This window comes from Malus domestica, chromosome 13, assembly GCF_042453785.1.
Source record: "Malus domestica chromosome 13, GDT2T_hap1".
NCBI lineage: Eukaryota > Viridiplantae > Streptophyta > Magnoliopsida > Rosales > Rosaceae > Malus > Malus domestica.
In genome coordinates this window covers 1,467,204-1,484,318 of record NC_091673.1, presented here as the reverse complement: position 1 = coordinate 1,484,318, position 17,115 = coordinate 1,467,204, and the positions used below count along the sequence as shown (strand labels likewise).

The following is a 17,115-nucleotide window of genomic DNA, read 5'->3' as shown; positions in this document are numbered from 1 at the left end:
TGTACTAGAGCTATCATTAGTATCAGCACGATGTTGTGGTTGTGTAGGATTGGAAGAAGGTGGAATTCCAGTGTTTCTTGGTCTTGGGACAAAAGTTCTTCCAAAGAGTCAGCGCTGCTAGATCCCACCTCCTCCTCTAATACTATTTATACATTTATCCCTTCATTACGTGCTTCTTCAGCAACTCTGGGAGCTGGGTTGCCTTCATCATCATCTAAATGAAGAGGTCTAATCCATTGAAAAAGTTGGTTACCCTCTGTATCATCATCTTCACCAACAATATCAAACACATCTAGTGGGTCACCACGGTCGACATGATCTATTTCTGCTTCCTTATCTCGAATTTGCAGCTTCATGTTGTAGTAGCAATAAACTAATTTTTCCAAGCTACTATGAGCCAACTTATTTCTTTGCTTTGTGTGTATGAGTGCAAATGTGCTCCAATTTCTTTCACAAGCAGATGAGGAAGCTGTTTGTGATAATACTTTGATTGCTATGACACACCCTAACCCGAAGACTAGGACATGCTGGCCGTCACGTGAGCGTGACGTAACCATAACGCAAGCGGAAACGATTTAATAAAAAAAAATACGAGTCAACGAAAACCACTAATTGCAGTTATTTACAACCTAGCATTCTATGTGCATAAGAGTGTACTAAACACACATAAACAGAGCATAAGCGTCTAGGTGCAGTCAAGTAGGACCATAACTATTTTACAACACCCTCGGGTGAATCCTACATTTATTTAGTCTGTCAGAACGCCGAAGCAGTCCTCGTAGGCCACCAACGCCTCAACTATCAACTAGAACCTGGAGGGGCGAAAAACAGAAAACGTGAGTGGGCGAAAATAAAGCTTTTCCAAAACATTTCATAAATCCACATTTATAACCCCTTTTTGGAAAACCTGTATACTTTCCCAGAAAAATAGTATATAGCATATATATCTCAACTGTCTCGATCAACAATCTTATAGCAGATTCAATAAAGAATGTACCATGCCAAATTCAGCAGTTTAGTATGAATGCATTGACATAATATAAATCAGGTAAAAGAAATAATCAATCGGAGGCCCTCTAATAGCCCTGAACGATTGAACCTAGAGCTCAACATCTATCAATCTCACTCTCTGCCGGAGTCACTCCGCGTGACCTGTCCGGCCTTCTGCACATAAGTCGGAACCACCTAATGCAGTCTGAACGACTCATGGTAATATTCGCTCTAGTGCTTCTCTCATCAATCATCTGTATACAATAACCTAAGGTCACCCACCAGTCATAATCTCACTAACACTCTACGACTGGCCCGTCGTACCCACTCCGCGTGGACTGTACGACCAGCATCTACTTGGATCCAAGGCGAGCGTGCGATGCGGTGAATACTATAAGCACTAAACCATGGTGCAGGATATGAGCTCAATATATCATCATCCTCAACATAACAGTAATTAAATACTTACCTGTGCGTCCACAGCACCATCACACATATATGCATCATACGACAGTTCATAATATCCATAACATTCTATGCATGGCAATCACATCATATTTCATTTCATTTCAGTATATTTTTCATTTAAATTTGATTTCTGGGGAAATCGAGTATATAGGTATATATATATAGAAAGCAATGCCCACTCACTGGTATGTCGCCGGGTCGTAACCCCCTTGACGCCCCTGGATGTGCTCGTCCTCGTTAAAAGTTCCACCTAGAAGTGAAATAACTTAAAACAATCATTTAACGCACATTTAACGCACCTAAACCAACTAGGTAATAAATTTTTCATACGATGCTCAAATTGGGTATATGAATATACCACAGTGACCTACACAACCTCAGGATCATCCCCATATTTTTAAAATAATTTTTGGATGCTCCACGCGCCCCCACGCGCCTGACGTGGCACGGACCTACGCGCGGCCCACGCGCAGCCACGTGCCAGGCACACTGACGGCTACAGTGAACGGCGTTAGGAATATTCCCGGAATATTCCGTTAAAAACTAACGGTTTCCATTAAAGTTAACTAACGGCGTCGGAATATTCCGTCAAACTTGACGGAAGATTCCCTGTCTTCTCCGGCGAGTCGCCGGTCGCCGGCGGCTGTTCGCCGGTTTCTGGAAAATTTTCAAATCCACTATTCTCCTTCGTTTTTCAACCAATTTCTTCGCATTTTATACCAAAATGAATCATTTAACATGTACTATCACGTTGGAAGGGTTTTAAGGCCTAAAAACTACGAGATCATACCTTCCAAAATTCCTCAATTTCGGCCAAACTCGAACCCGACGATCCCGACGTCCATTTTGTTCAAACGAGGCACTCCGAGCCTCCTTGGAACTTCCTAAGACTCGTGGTGATCTCAGATTAGCCTAAAACACAACGAAATTTAAGTTCGTGAACAGTGTCAATTCACGGGGTGTTTTGAAACTAGGATTTCAGAAATGAAACTTACCTGAAACTTATACCCCCGTGCTCGTGAAGTTCCCAAGATCACGAAGATGATCTTAGATTGGACGTTGGTGCACGTTTGTGGTTGTTCTTGGTGTTTGTCCGAGAGCTTGAGAGAGTTCGAGAGTAAGAGAGAGAGTGTTTCTGAGGGAGAGATGAGGAAGAAAGAGGGAGAGAGACAACCTACGGGTTTTGGGGAAGGATTTCAGGAGGTGGGGATCCCACCTAAGTCCAATACAAAATTATTAGACCAAACAAATGTAAATCTAAACCCTAGTTTAAGTCCCTAACATAAAATAATATTCTAAATAACAATAGTTTAGGATCTTTAGGTAAAACAAATGTCAAACATTTACACACCTTAATCCCGTTTAAGGTCACATTGGTCATTTCACGTCCTCGGAATTAAAATTCCGGGACGGGCTGTGACATGCTAACTTTCTCACAGTTGGTGCATCGGTCCCATACATGATCCACCATTCAGCTACAATGAAAAACAATGTTGATAAGCCTAATAACTCCAACAAATTCTATTATAAACTTATAGTAAAATATGTTTATACTCACTAGGAGACATATTTGTTCGAGCAACAACTGATGTTGGTTCTCCAAAAGTTCTTCTTGCATCTTTAAACCATGTTAGCTGAATTCAATAAATTGTGTTAGTTTAATCCAACAAAGTAATTATTATAATTTAAGTAATTGTGTACCTCATTTCCAAATTGGCCAACTGCTGGTGATGCAGGGTCTAATTTAGAGTATACATTATGTACAGCACGTATAAGGTTACCATCATCTCCAACACCATGTCTGTATTGGTATCGGGGATTCAAATAATATGTTGTTCAAAGAAACACATACTCTAATAAGAGAAATAATACTTATGCAACTAAAGAAATGAATTGCAAATTATGACATAATTTATACCTGCTGCATGCAAATCGTGGTATAATGTTTTATACCATCGGTCTTCAATTATCTTTATGACCCACCTTGCACCATGTTTTCTTTCCAATTCATCATTCACTACACGCATCAACTCATATACTGCCCCCATAGTAAGATACACTTCTGTGTCAACGATCCGTAAAACTTTGTAAAGAGGTTCAAACACTTGACACACATGTTCTGATTGAGTCCAAAAAGCATGATCAAGCACTATACTTTCCACCATATGACCTGTATTTGAGCGGCTCAAATTGTGGTTGGCCCAATCGTCACTAGTGAACAGTTGCTTCAACCCTGTTTTCTTTTTTAGTAGGCTGTCTAATGCAATATAGTTGGTGGCGAATCGAGTGGTAGCTGGACGAATAATTTCTCCTTTGCAAAATTCACGCATCTTTGCCAACAACCAACTGTGATTGTAAATATAATTTGTGATCGTTCTAGCTCTTTTGACCACAGTAGCAACATTCTCTCTCTTCCCCATTGCCTCAAACATGAGATCAATACAATGTGCTGCACATGATGTCCAAAACACATTATGATGCTTCATTAACTTTTTTCCAGCTTTGACAAATACAGAACCGTTGTCGGTCACGACTTGGACAACATTATGCTCTCCCACCTCCATGATTACATCCCTCAATAATTTGTAAATATACTTGTAATTCTTTATATGGTCTGAAGCATCAACAGACTTCAAAAAAATTGTCTTTCCCTTGGAGTATACCATGAAGTTTATGATACACAATCTGGTCGGGCCGGTCCATCCGTCACACATGATTGTGCAACCATTAGTTTCCCACTTTGATCTCAACTTGTTAACATACTTGCCAATGTCTTTATACTCCATATCCAAATATTTGTTTCTTATCTCATAGGGAGTGGGAGGTTGTACTCCAACACCGGCCTGTTGACATCCCACTACCATATTTTTGAAATGATGTGATGATGCCTTCGCAGCAGAGACATTTTCATAGATAAAGAACTTGCTAATTAGACGCCCCATTCCCTCATTCACATTACCTCCAGTGAAATAACTCCAAACACTCTTTTGACGTGCTTTGGATGACTTATATAAACTTGGGGCTATTGGTGGTGTTGGTTGTGATTCTCTAAGACTGCCTCCCCGTCTCATTTGTGCATCACCACTTGTCCCGGAACCTTGTGCTCTATTAGGAATTTTATGAAGGTGTTCTCTTTCCCATGTTGACTGTTTGGAGGCACGTAATGCTTGTTTCAAACTGCGTCGTTCTTCAGGTCTCATGTCATCATCACATTCGTCCTCATCGTCATCATCATCACTGTCAATCGCTTGGCCATAGACTTCTCCCCGTAGCCCAGCTCGAATATTTTCCATTCCCTGTGTTATCTTTTCCTTCTGCTGTTTTTTATTTTTTAATAATGTGCTGATGAATGCCTTCACTTCTGGGGGGACATTATCGCATCGTTGGACATTTTTTGCTGGATCTAATCCACTAAGATGGTACTTAAGTCGTGTCACTCCGCCACTCTTCATTACCCGACCATAATATTTGCAAATTGTGCCATGTTTGTTTCCGTCTATTGGGTATCCATGTTCCCAAGCTGGATCACGTTTAGTAGCTCCACTGGACATCGTAAATGTACCTACATTTATTTTTCATGAAAATTAGACAAATATTTTTTGGCCAAAAAATATAGTAGTGATGACGGTTATATAAGAGAACCTAAATAATAAAGTTATTCTACAGAAGAATTAAATATGAAGTAAAGAAAATGATTGTAAAAATTTAAGTAATTAAAAAAATAATATGGAATAATAAAACCTAATATTAATGAATAATAATCCAATTTGATAAAAAAATAATCCTAATATAAATGATGAATAATATTCCTTTTTGATAATAATCCTAATATAAATAATCCTAATATAAATGATGATAATTATTTTTCATGAAAATAATCCTAATATAAAACATAGTGATGAATAATATTCTTTTTTGATAATAATCCAATTTAATAATAATCCACTTTAATAATAATCCAATTTAATGAATAATCCAATTTGATAATAAAAACAACCTAATATTAATGAATAATAATCCTATTTGATAAAAAAATAATCCTAATATAAAACATAGTGATGAATAATAATCCAATTTGATAATAATCCAATTTAATAATAATCCAATTTAATGAATAGTCCAATTTGATAATAAGCCAATTTAATGAATAATAATCCAATTATCTTAAAAATAATCCTAATATAAAACATAGTGATGAATAATAATCTAATTTGATAATAATCCAATTTAATAATAATCCAATTTAATGAATAGTCCAATTTGATAATAAGCCAATTTAATGAATAATCCAATTTAATGAATAATAATCCAATTTGATAATAATCTAATTTAATGAATAATAATCCAATTTGATAATAAAAAAACCTAATATTAATGAATAATAATCCAATTTGATAATAAAACCTAATATTAATAAAATAAGAAATAACATTAAACATATTAAAATTATCCTAGGGAATAATTATACAACATTACTTAATTACTTAAAAAAATTAACATGTAATTGTTAACATTACTTAACTACTTACAAAAATTAACATGCAAGTATTAATTACTTAAAAAAATTAACATACGAGTCCACACAAATTTATTTGTTGTTGTATAAATTACAATAATATAAATATAAGTTTGTAAACTTACCTTAAATATGGAACCCTTTGTGTTCAAGCTTTGGAATGGATCTGGAATGGCTTTGAAAATGGTAAGGGAAATAAAATAATAAATAACATTAAACATATTAAAATTATCCTAGGGAATAATTATACAACATTACTTAATTACTTAAAAAAAATTAACATGTAATTGTTAACATTACTTAATTACTTACAAAAACTAACATGCAAGTATTAATTACTTAAAAAAATTAACATACGAGTCCACACAAATTTTTTTGTTGTTGTATAAATTACAAGAATATAAATATAAGTTTGTAAACTTACTTTAAATATGGAACCCTTTGTGTTCAAGCTCTGGAATGGATGACTTTGAAAGGGGTAAGGGAAGAAGAAGAAACGAAAAATGCTCTGAATGGCTCTGATACTCCACCTCTTGAAAGAATATCACAATGGCAGCTTTGAAAGAATATCACAATGGCTCTGATACTCCACCTTTTAAAAGAATATCGGCACACGGTTTTGAATGAAACCACCATTCATGGTCTGAAAAGAATACAAGTTATAATTGTAAAAGTGGTCTGAAATTGTCAAAATAATTGTAAAACTTGTCGGGAATCCTGAGTGAGTCATGTGTCCTCCTGACAGGAGGAACCCACACACACACACACAACGCACGCAACCACACACGCACACAACGCACGCACACGAACATCACACACGCAGACACGACCTCTGTCTCTCTCTCTCTCGATCCTTCTCGATCTCTCTTCTCCCTTCTCCCACACACACACACACACGCAGATCTCCGATCTCTCTTCTCCCTTCTCCCAAACACACACACACACACACACAGAGATCTCTCGATCTCTCTTCTCCATTCTATGATCTCTCTTCTCCCTTCTCCCAAACACACACACACACACAGATCCGTAAAACTCTCTTCTCCCTTCTCCGATCTCTCTTCTCCCTTCTCCCAAACACACACACACACACACAGATCTCTCGATCTCTTTTCTCCATTCTCCGATCTCTCTCTTCCCTCTCCTTTCTCTCTGCATCGAGACCCACACACACACCACGGCCTTCTGCTCCTCCTTCTCCTTTCTCTCTGCACCGAGACCCACATACACCTCTCATTTCTCTCTGCACCGAGACACACACGCACACCATTGCACCTGCTCCGGCGAGTTCCTTCAATTTCTCCGGTTAGGTAAGCTTTGGGTTTTTCATTTTATGTTCTAGATCGAAGCTTAGATATGAAATTGAAGTTCTATCTCGTCTTTTTGCAAGGATTTTGGGATGAAATCGACTCGGGAATAGGCACACCCATCTCCGGCGAGGCCGTGGGTGTCGAAGAACTTTCCGAACACCTCCGGCCGTTTCACAGCAAACGGACGTTATAAAAACATTCCTCTCGTCTTCTATTTCATGTTCATACCTAGATCGAAGTCTAGGGGGTTGTTTTACAGTCGGCCGGAGCTGTAGAAGCTCCGGCGTTCGTCTCCGACATGCACAGTTCTGATATTTCACGATATTATCGATGTTATCGATATTATCGCGAAATTTGTCCGAAAACCCCTTGGATACCAGTTAAAATATCGGCTTGGGCAAAATTCGATAATATCGGCGATATATCGTCGATATTATCGATATTTTCTTCTATGCTTATAAGTAATTCGGCTACTCCTCATATTGCCAATTGAATTTATGGTAGAACTTAAAACTTTTTTTTTTTTTTTCAAAAAAAATAAGCAGTAACGTTATATATCATGCAATATGCATGCGTGAAAGAAATGTAAACATATAACCAAAAACCGCTTCCTCTTTGCTTTCGGTTCAAGTAGTCAAAGAAAGATATCTGAATTTGGGCAGGCAGGCTCACCGTCTACGAATTAGTGCGCCCTGCGCATGAAAGTTGAAACTTGACCAAGTGCATTCACTTATCTTATAGTTCATGACAACAATTAAACTTCTAACGACTTTCAATTCAGGCAAATTTTTAACGACAATCCTTATCATCACATTGTGAAAGTAGATGACAGATAACGTCATATAACTTTACTAACCGGTTAATGCTTTAACCGTATAATATAGTTATCATATGAAGTACATATATACATGCGTTTTAAATCTTGGAGTTGTAAATCAAGTGGTAGCAGATAGGAGCCTAAAAATGAAAGGGTTTCCAGAATATTATTATTATTAATTATACATTATGTGTTCGTGGGTTGAGCGTGGGAGCTTGTGGGGAATTTTATTAAAAGCCAAAGAAATGGAAGGAGCAGAAAGTTAAAGGAGGAGAGGGTGAAAGAGCAGATCGGCATAGCAGGCAGGCAGGCAACAAAAGCAAAAGAAGAAGGGGCCATGCTTATACTGTCCCACATTTTCAAACACTCTCAAACCACCATCATTACCATCACAAACCCTAAATTCCTGTCGATTCCCTCTCTCTCTCTCTCTCTCTTATTTGCTTTCTTAAGTGCTGTTAATCATAGGATTCTTAGCCTTGTAAGCAAAAAGCCTAAAACTCGTACGAGAATTAACCTTTGGTTGCCAAAAGAAAGAACCAAAGGAATATCACAGATGTCTCGAATGTTGCTAATTATTCTTTCGATCTTTCAAATTAGAGATCGATGCTTAACCGTGATCTGAAACACTACGATTGACAAACATGCATGCACGTACGATAATAACAAGGGAAATTAAATAGATCTGGAAAATAAAGCTTGAAAATTGAACAGCAAATCGCATAAGCAGGTCACAGTTTTTTTATTATGTTTTGCTAGCCAAAAGAAAGTGTGAACATAATTAGACATGCATGATAATTCATCATTTACCACCCGTGTTGTAACTAAAACCACATGCATGCATATATAGTCAAATTCTACCCCTTGGTACCGTAGGAAAATATTATATATATATAGTTTTGGGGCGATATGATGGCATGTATACATCTTTGTCAACAGTCCACATTTGAGGATAATTTTTTTTCCTTCACTAAATGCAAAGTTGATCGCTTTCGAGTCTAGATCTAGCAGCTGAGACGGTCCATCATCGCCATTTACAAATTACAATTGTTAATCAATCCACGCAAAAGAACGCAAAAACCAAGCAATGAGAGATTTTTCGATGTAACGAGAATTCTACCGATATACCAAATGTAATAATCAAGTAGTTAGAAACAAAAAAAAAATTCCATCAATTTTATGACACTTGGTGTGCCGGACCATATTTCCGGCACACTGGAAAATTGTCTGGCTACGCGAATTCTGACACCAGTCCTTTGGAGTAAGAACTATCATTTGGAATGCCCAATCGGCAGTATGTTAGGCATAGGGTCCCTTGTATAAATGATTAATTTAAAATTTTAAGCAAAATACTTTGTGAAAATTATATGATTAGTGATATCTTTATAGCCACGCAAGTTATGTACATGATGCCCACAGGACCATCATATAATCTATATTTCAATAAATATATATGGATGCGGATGCTACCTAATTTTTCTAAGTCGTCAATTTTGAAATGTTCGATTTCAGAATTAGTTAGGAGTTCTGGTGCATATATAATATATATTTTGGTATTCTTTTTTGGAATTGTTATTAGCACTCCAAAAATCTCATTTGACACTCCAAACTTTTTATAAATAGAAAGAAAAATACACTTGTGAAGAGTGTAAAATGAAAATTTTGGAGTGTTAATAACAGTTCCATTCTTTTTTTTTTTCTAAATAATGTTCTAATTAAGGTGGATGGAGTCATGAAATTTGAATTTATCATCTTTATTTAGTTTTGTGGGATAATTAGATTAACATTGTCCTTTTGGTCTAAAAAATAAAAGACAGTAATAAAGGAAAAGTGACACTCGTAATCAAGTTCTGAAACAAAGTTTGACAATTGTAACAGTATTAAGTTTCTACCACGAAACTAAAATTAGCTGTTGTTTAATTTTATTTAGTTTTTATTTATAAACAAATATATAATACATATATCACACTAAAGAATTTATATATTTGACAAATTTAGAATTTATAATCATGTAATCGTATCAATTATTTGATGCCCTTCTCCTCCTCTCGTATTCAGGCTTGCGACGGCGCTTGGAACCCATGGATCAATATTGATTGGAAGAACCTAGGTAGGCTTCCAACACGTCAGATACACTTAAAGGATTATTTGAAGTTTACAGTTGCATGCATTATATTTGTTTCTCTCACTGTTGGAACGTATAAAGACTACTCAGAAAGAAAGAAACCCTAATCTAGCTAGAAAGTCTGGTCTCATATATAGATAGAAGCTCATCCATATATATAAAAGAAATGGACATTTCATAGTGAGAATGTTGTTTGTTATCAAAATCATTTATTGGTTTAACACGTATAAATGACTAAACATATCTAAATTGGACGATTTTTTTGCAGATATGATCGTTAGATGATGATAAAGAGAATGATATATGATCTTTAAATGTTGATAAAAAGAATGAACATATGAGATTATGATGTTCGAGCAATAAAAGTTCGTTAATCATAAGTGAGGGGGACAAGTAAGTTCCTCCATAGGAGACACAAGCATTATCTATTACATGGAAGTGATTCTACACACTCACATTTTTTTCACTCTAAGCTCTTCTTCTTCTTTTTTATTTCTTTTACCACTCGATTCAAATAAATCAAAGGCGAGGTTGACAAAAGAAATAACTGAAAAAGAATACAGAAAGAGAAAACGAGATCGTAGAAAATTAGAAATAACTACCCTAAATTCCAGGTACATAAAAGATGAAGAGGAGTTTTATAAGAAAAAGCTTTCATGGGAGACGAGAGTTGGATTATGGAAGTGGAGCATCTGGATGGATCATATAAACTGTGACCCACACTTTACTGTGCGAGTGGTCCACCTACTCAATGGTGTGGTTGATGGGCCACCCCAATTTTGTTGCTCAAATTTAAAAAAAATTGGTGTGGGAGCTGTCAAGGCCGCCTAAGATTCCTACTTGTATTCATACACAGTTATATCCCCTGTTCCCTACCATAGTCTAGTTTAACTACAAAATCCCCAATTAATTATCATATAAAAATGAAATTATAAAAGAATTTGTGCGCAAGCAGGGGCAGATTCATCTGGGGCTAAGTGGGTCAGCTGATTCAAATTCAGAAATCTTTCATAGAAAAGCTGTATGTCCTTTGAAAATATGAGATGCTCTTACAACTATCTTTTAACTGCTCTATAATTGCCTTCATGGACATTGGGTTGGGTAGCTGCTAGTCTCATATCTTTGTATGCATTGCTATGGGTATCTGTCTATAGGCTCACCTGACATCCGCTAACATTTGTTGGCATGCTTGCGCAAAGAATCTATTGGCATATGTCGATAAGTACCAAGACTCAATGACATGCTAATTTGCATGTTATTCCGTCCAAAAAATTTTAAACGCTGCGCCTGCTCTTCTTAGTGACCTCCAAATTAATATTTTCTAAATTTGCTACTTTGTGCAAACAATGCGTAGTATTATAATTAATTGATTTAATTCACGTCTGCAAATAAAATGACGAGTAAAAGAATACTTGGCATATTTTAATATAAAGTAGAAACCATGTTCCATTTCCACAGCAACCGTTACTTAATTCTTTGAAAGAAAAAAAACCATCACAGATGATACTTGAAAACATTCTTTAATTTTGCTCGACTCAATCACATATTTCTTTCTTTTCTCAGCTCAGAGTCTTCTTTTGTTGTCCAAATTCCACTCCAAACCGCCCTCCCTTACTACTATTTTTCTCTGAATCTTTCCCTCTCCCCATCCATTTTTCTTTCATTTTCTAATCTGCAACTCTCTCTGTATATACCAGAAACAGAGCACGATCAATGGCTGCCAACAAGTTTGCAACCATGCTGCACAGAAACACCAACAAGATCACTCTCGTTCTAGTCTATGCTCTCCTCGAATGGACTCTGATCATCCTCCTCCTTCTCAATTCCCTCTTTTCTTACCTAATCATAAAGTTCTCCGATTACTTTGGCCTCAGAAGACCCTGCCTCTGGTGTTCTAGGCTCGAACATATCTTCGAGCCCAGAAACACCAAAAGTTCTTATAGAGATCTCGTCTGCGAATCTCATGCCAATGAGATATCCCATCTGGGTTATTGTTCAAATCACCAGAAACTTGTAGAATCGCAAGATATGTGCGAGGACTGCTCATCGAAGCCGGATTGCGAAGAATGGTCAAAGAAGTTTGCTTTTTTTCCATGGATGAAGCAAATTGGGATGATTCGGGATAGCGATGAAAAAGTCACTGACAATGGAGAGGAGAAGTTGAACTGTTCTTGCTGCGGATTGAGTTTGGACAAGTTTTACCCTTCTTGTATTGTGATTAAACCTTCTTGGGAGGTTTTGGATTATACTCAGAAACAAAATTTGAGTTTGGAAACGGGGGATGATCATCAGACGGAAGAAGGTGATCGGTCGGATCGAAGCGGATCGGATTTTGTGATCGGAGACGAAGAGGGAGTTGAAGAAAAGAAGGGAGAAAATAGGGGTTTTGAAGCAGAGGATCATTCTGCTACTTGTTCTGTATGTGACTATGGCTGCAAGGAGACGGAGATTGTAGCCATTGGAGATGAACAAGTGGTGACAGACATAGAAGAAGAACAAGAACCCACAAAAGATATTGTATCTCCAAAAATTCGACCTCAGGATTTGGAGTTCTACATTGATCAAGACGATTGCCGGTTGGTTCTGGTTGATTTGATTGATTCTCCCGCCACCATTGAAAACCAGAGTCATCAGAAGTACAAGAAGGTGGAAGAATACCAAGGAAATAGTAGCGGTTGTGAAGATGTTATACTGGATTTCGACATTGCGAAGCCGGTTGTGGAGAATTGGCGCGGTTCAGAAGAGTCTGTGGCATTGCTTTCGTTCGATGAGAGTAAGGAAGAGGGGAGTAAGGTTTCAGTTCTTGATTTGAAGGATTCGGATGAGACTGGCATCGCGAAGGAGGGAAATGAACAGGTTGGAGCTATAGCAAATGGTGAAATTGTTTCAGATGTTCATCTAGGTAAACATGTTTAATTTCATTCACTTATAATACATAGACAATGTTTTGATTTTTTGGATGACAAAATCTCAATTGTGGCATTCAATGCATGCAGCAATCGAGGATGAAGTCCTTCCTGGCAACGATGAGATTGAGGCGGAGGTCGCAATAGGGACAGAGATTCCTGATCAGGAACAGAATGACGAAGTTCAATCGGCTCAAGAACTCTTGAATTCGCATCCGTGTGAGCAGGAAGACCCTTCTACAAGTTCTGCCATTCTACATGTTTGTGATCGTCATGGTAAGCCTCGAATCCTGGCCTAAGCACGTTCGCAATCTCAAAATATTACTTATGTCCGAAATTATTTTAATTTTGTTACGTTGTTAGGTTCTGAGCGACCAGAGGAAGAATTACTTGAATTCAAAACCTTGTCGGCTGAAACGAGTGAGAAAGAAAAAGAAAATCATTTCTCATATGAGGAAGATGATGTTCTTGACACACCTACTTCAATAGACAGTCTCCACCAGTTGCATAAAGGAATGCTACTATTCGAGAGACGAGAACTGGTAACAGAAGACTCATTGGATGGAAGTGTTATGAGTGACATTGAAGGCGGTGATGGAGTCGTGACAGTTGAGAAATTAAAGACGGCGTTGAAAACTGAACGGAAGGCTTTGAACGAATTATATGCCGAACTTGAAGAAGAGAGGAGTGCTTCTGCAGTGGCAGCCAGTCAGACAATGGCAATGATAAATAGGTTACAAGAAGAAAAGGCAGCAATGCAGATGGAAGCTTTGCAGTACCAGAGAATGATGGAAGAGCAGTCTGAGTACGACCAGGAAGCGATGCAGCTCTTGAACGAGCTTATGGTGAAGCGGGAAAGGGAAAAGCAAGAGCTTGAAAAGGAGCTGGAAGTATGTCGAAAGAAGCTGCAGGATTATGAGGCCAAAGAGAGAGCGATGATTTTGAGGAGACTGAAAGATGGAAGCGTGAAAAGTAGAACTTCATCCGGTGCTTGTAGCAATGCTGAGGATAGCGATGGACTATCTACTGATTTGAATAACGAATTGAAGGAAGAAGATTGCTTATACGGGAATGAAGAAAGTAGCAATCAAAACACCCCGGCAGATGCAGTTCTATATCTGGAGAAATCTTTGGCTATCTTTGAGGAAGAGAAGTTGTCCATTCTAGACCAGCTCAAGGAGTTGGAAGAGAAGCTTTTGACCTTGAGCGAAGAAGAGGAAGAAGACTGTTATGAGGATATAAACCCAATCGAGCATTTCTTTTCGGAGAATGGAAATGATTACCATGAAAGTTCAGATGTCAGAAGTGAAGTAAATGGCAATGGCATTGCAAATGGCCATTCCAAAGAAATGAATGGAAATCATGATCAAGATAGAAAAATCAAGGGCTTGAAAGCAAAGAGACTTCTTCCGCTATTTGATGCCATCGAAACGGAATCAAAAGACGGGGAATTGAATGGAAACACAGAAGGGTATGATTCTTTTACATCACAAGAGTCGGAGAGCAAGAAACTTGCTATCGAGGAGGAGGTTGATCATGTGTATGAGAGACTACAAGCACTTGAAGCAGATAGGGAGTTTCTAAAGCACTGCATTTCCTCCTTGAGGAAAGGAGATAAGGGATTACTTCTTCTCCAAGAAATTTTGGAACATCTTCGCGATCTGCGAAGTGTAGAACTCCGTCTGAGGACCACGGCTGACAGCGTTCTATAAAGAGTTCATAGGTAAAATGGCAAGCCCTTTAGCTCCAAGGTGTGAAAGTTCTTACTACATTACAATTGTATTCGTTTTTAATTCATAATTTGTCTGCTTTTGTAAGTGCAGATTTTGCTGCATTTGGGTTAAAACAGCTGCGAATATAAGCGGAACACAAATACAATTCTGCAGTTTGAACAATTTCAAGTGGGGGAATTTCCCTGGATGGAGAGGGAGGCTCTTCCTGGCCATCATGGTGGACTACAAGTTCCAGTCTGCCAATTTGTTTTTCAGTTTTTTGGTGAAAGTAAGTCCAATTTTTTGTGGGCAGCGCTTATATCAAACACCTTTTGAAGGAAAAGGGGGATGAGAAGCGTATGCATGTAGGAGAAAACTTCGGTATGAATGCATTACTATAGCGGTTCTCACATGGAATGAACCGAAATACACGGGGTCTCATTCTTATGTGAGAGGTGCCCTACAAATGACGTTACCATGGTGTCCCTACCAAGTTTTTCTGGTGTGTGTAGTGTAGGATAGTGAGGTGGAGAAGCCACCCTGTCAAAATGTACGTTGTGAGGAGAAAAGGCCTGGCTTGCAAAGCTGGCGATCGAGGTCCAACAAAGATATTCCAGTGCCAGGTACATAGCATCATTAGTATATTAGACAGACAGAATTAGGACACTCTTTTGCTAAGTTTTGTTTGGAGGAAAGGAAAAGAAAGGAAAGTGTGGAGGGGATTTTCTAGTCCCCTTCATATTCTCTTTCAGTCTTTAATTTGCATCATTTGATCATATGGGATTTGTTTATTAATTGTTATTTGAGGGGTCAAAGTTGAGTTACTACTTGTATACTATATGTATCCATCTGTAAGTATATAAAAGTGCGTGTTTGTTTATACTTTGTTGGAGTTACCTTGTATTGTGTTTTTTGTTTTATAGTAGATGATTGTGTCTAGGCTACAAGAGTAAGGTTGTGTATGGCAAACATTTTCACTAGACTCTTGTAAAGCGAAGAGCCTTATTAAGTTGAGGTTGCCTACTGTTAATGATTGTTTCTTATGAATGTGTGTAAATGGTTATAAAATATAGGAAAGTGGCAGATTCATATCGTAACTATACTAGCTAGACCAGATGTATTCTTTCATGTCTGGTTAATTCGTTCTCTCTCGCAATTTAAATTAGTTTACAATAAAACATCGTATGTAATTTTAAAATACAAAGAAACATCGCTTTCAATATTACTTGGACGTTTCTTTTGAGTATAAAGCAACTGGTTGGTTGGTATAGAAACCAATAAAACAAGATAATTGCTAAGGACAAAAGTCGGTGGTCTAATACCAGCTAATATTATTTTTGGACCGAGGGCCGAGGCATACCTAATGGCTGTTGAGAAAAAAAAAATTCTGTGTTTCGAGAACACAATCTTATAGTGTAATAATATAATTTGTTGAAAAATCTTTTAGTGTACTAGGTTGTATTTTTGGCATACTAAAAAAATCTTTTGGTATCGAAACTGTTGAAGCAGGGGCAGAGACAACATAACCATAATTATCAGTTTTGAGGTTGTTTAATTTAATTGTATGTGATTTAGTTTCCAATTAAGCAACAAGCAAGAGATGTCTTAGCAATTCCCCTGCAGGTTCTGCATTCAGTCAGCGAGGAACAATATTGTGCTTAATTTGCTGCTCTACCGCCGGCTTTTTGTCAGTTTTGTGAGGGTTGGCTACAAGGAGAGAAGCATATAGATCCAACTGAAGATGCTCTGCTTTGTCAAACACAAATTTCCATTAGCGAGAATGTGTAACAATATTTCAAGTCAATCATTGTTATGTTAAAAAGTCAAAACATATGACAATGCGAGATTTGTTTGGAACACATTTACAGTGACATTCCCGTCACACTGACATTCCTTATAAAAATTTGGATCTGTGCATTGCCTTTCTTTTTGTAATAAAATTTTGCTCTTTTTTTGGTGTGGAAGATGCTTGTTTGAGTTTTGCTCTAATCGTAGAAAAGAGATCTTTTTCGGATCCATTCCACCAAGGTCACCGGATCAAGTGATTTGAGCATTTCAAATTTTATCTAACAGTAAAAAATTATTACAATTTTTAAGGAATCAAAACAAATGAACCGTTAAATGAAATTTGAAAGGCCTGGATCACTTGATCCAGTGACCTTGGTGGAAGAGATCTGAAGAGAATCTCTTCTTCTAATCATATAGGCACGTGATTTTGAGTCTCGACTTTCGGCGGTGCTTGAAAGATGTTTAAAAGGATATTCAAATCAA

The 17,115-nt window shown here is 37.4% G+C and overlaps 1 protein-coding gene and 1 long non-coding RNA gene across 3 annotated transcripts; one reads left to right on the top strand and one right to left on the bottom strand.

Annotated features, from left to right (window-relative positions):
• Positions 1-582: 582 nt before the first annotated feature.
• On the bottom strand, positions 583-2,594 carry LOC139190729 (uncharacterized). Its single transcript, XR_011575087.1, has 4 exons — positions 2,454-2,594; positions 2,249-2,370; positions 1,642-1,708; positions 583-812 (listed from the first exon to the last, which is right to left on the bottom strand). It is a non-coding gene; the product is annotated as an uncharacterized lncRNA (long non-coding RNA).
• A 9,061-nt stretch (positions 2,595-11,655) lies between these two features.
• LOC114820496 (myosin-binding protein 2-like) lies at positions 11,656-16,808 on the top strand. Of its 2 annotated transcripts, XR_003767894.2 has the most exons (5): positions 11,656-13,128; positions 13,223-13,408; positions 13,496-14,855; positions 14,956-15,467; positions 16,468-16,808. XR_003767894.2 is itself a non-coding variant. In XM_029091267.2 (4 exons), exons 1-3 carry the CDS (start codon positions 11,940-11,942, stop codon positions 14,842-14,844), a joined length of 2,724 nt encoding a protein of 907 aa, XP_028947100.1. In that variant the 5' UTR covers positions 11,656-11,939; the 3' UTR covers positions 14,845-14,855; positions 14,956-15,726. The 2 variants fall into 2 exon arrangements, 1 of the variants encoding a protein (XP_028947100.1); XM_029091267.2 differs by lacking the exon at positions 16,468-16,808 and having other exon boundaries at positions 14,956-15,726.
• Positions 16,809-17,115: the final 307 nt, after the last annotated feature.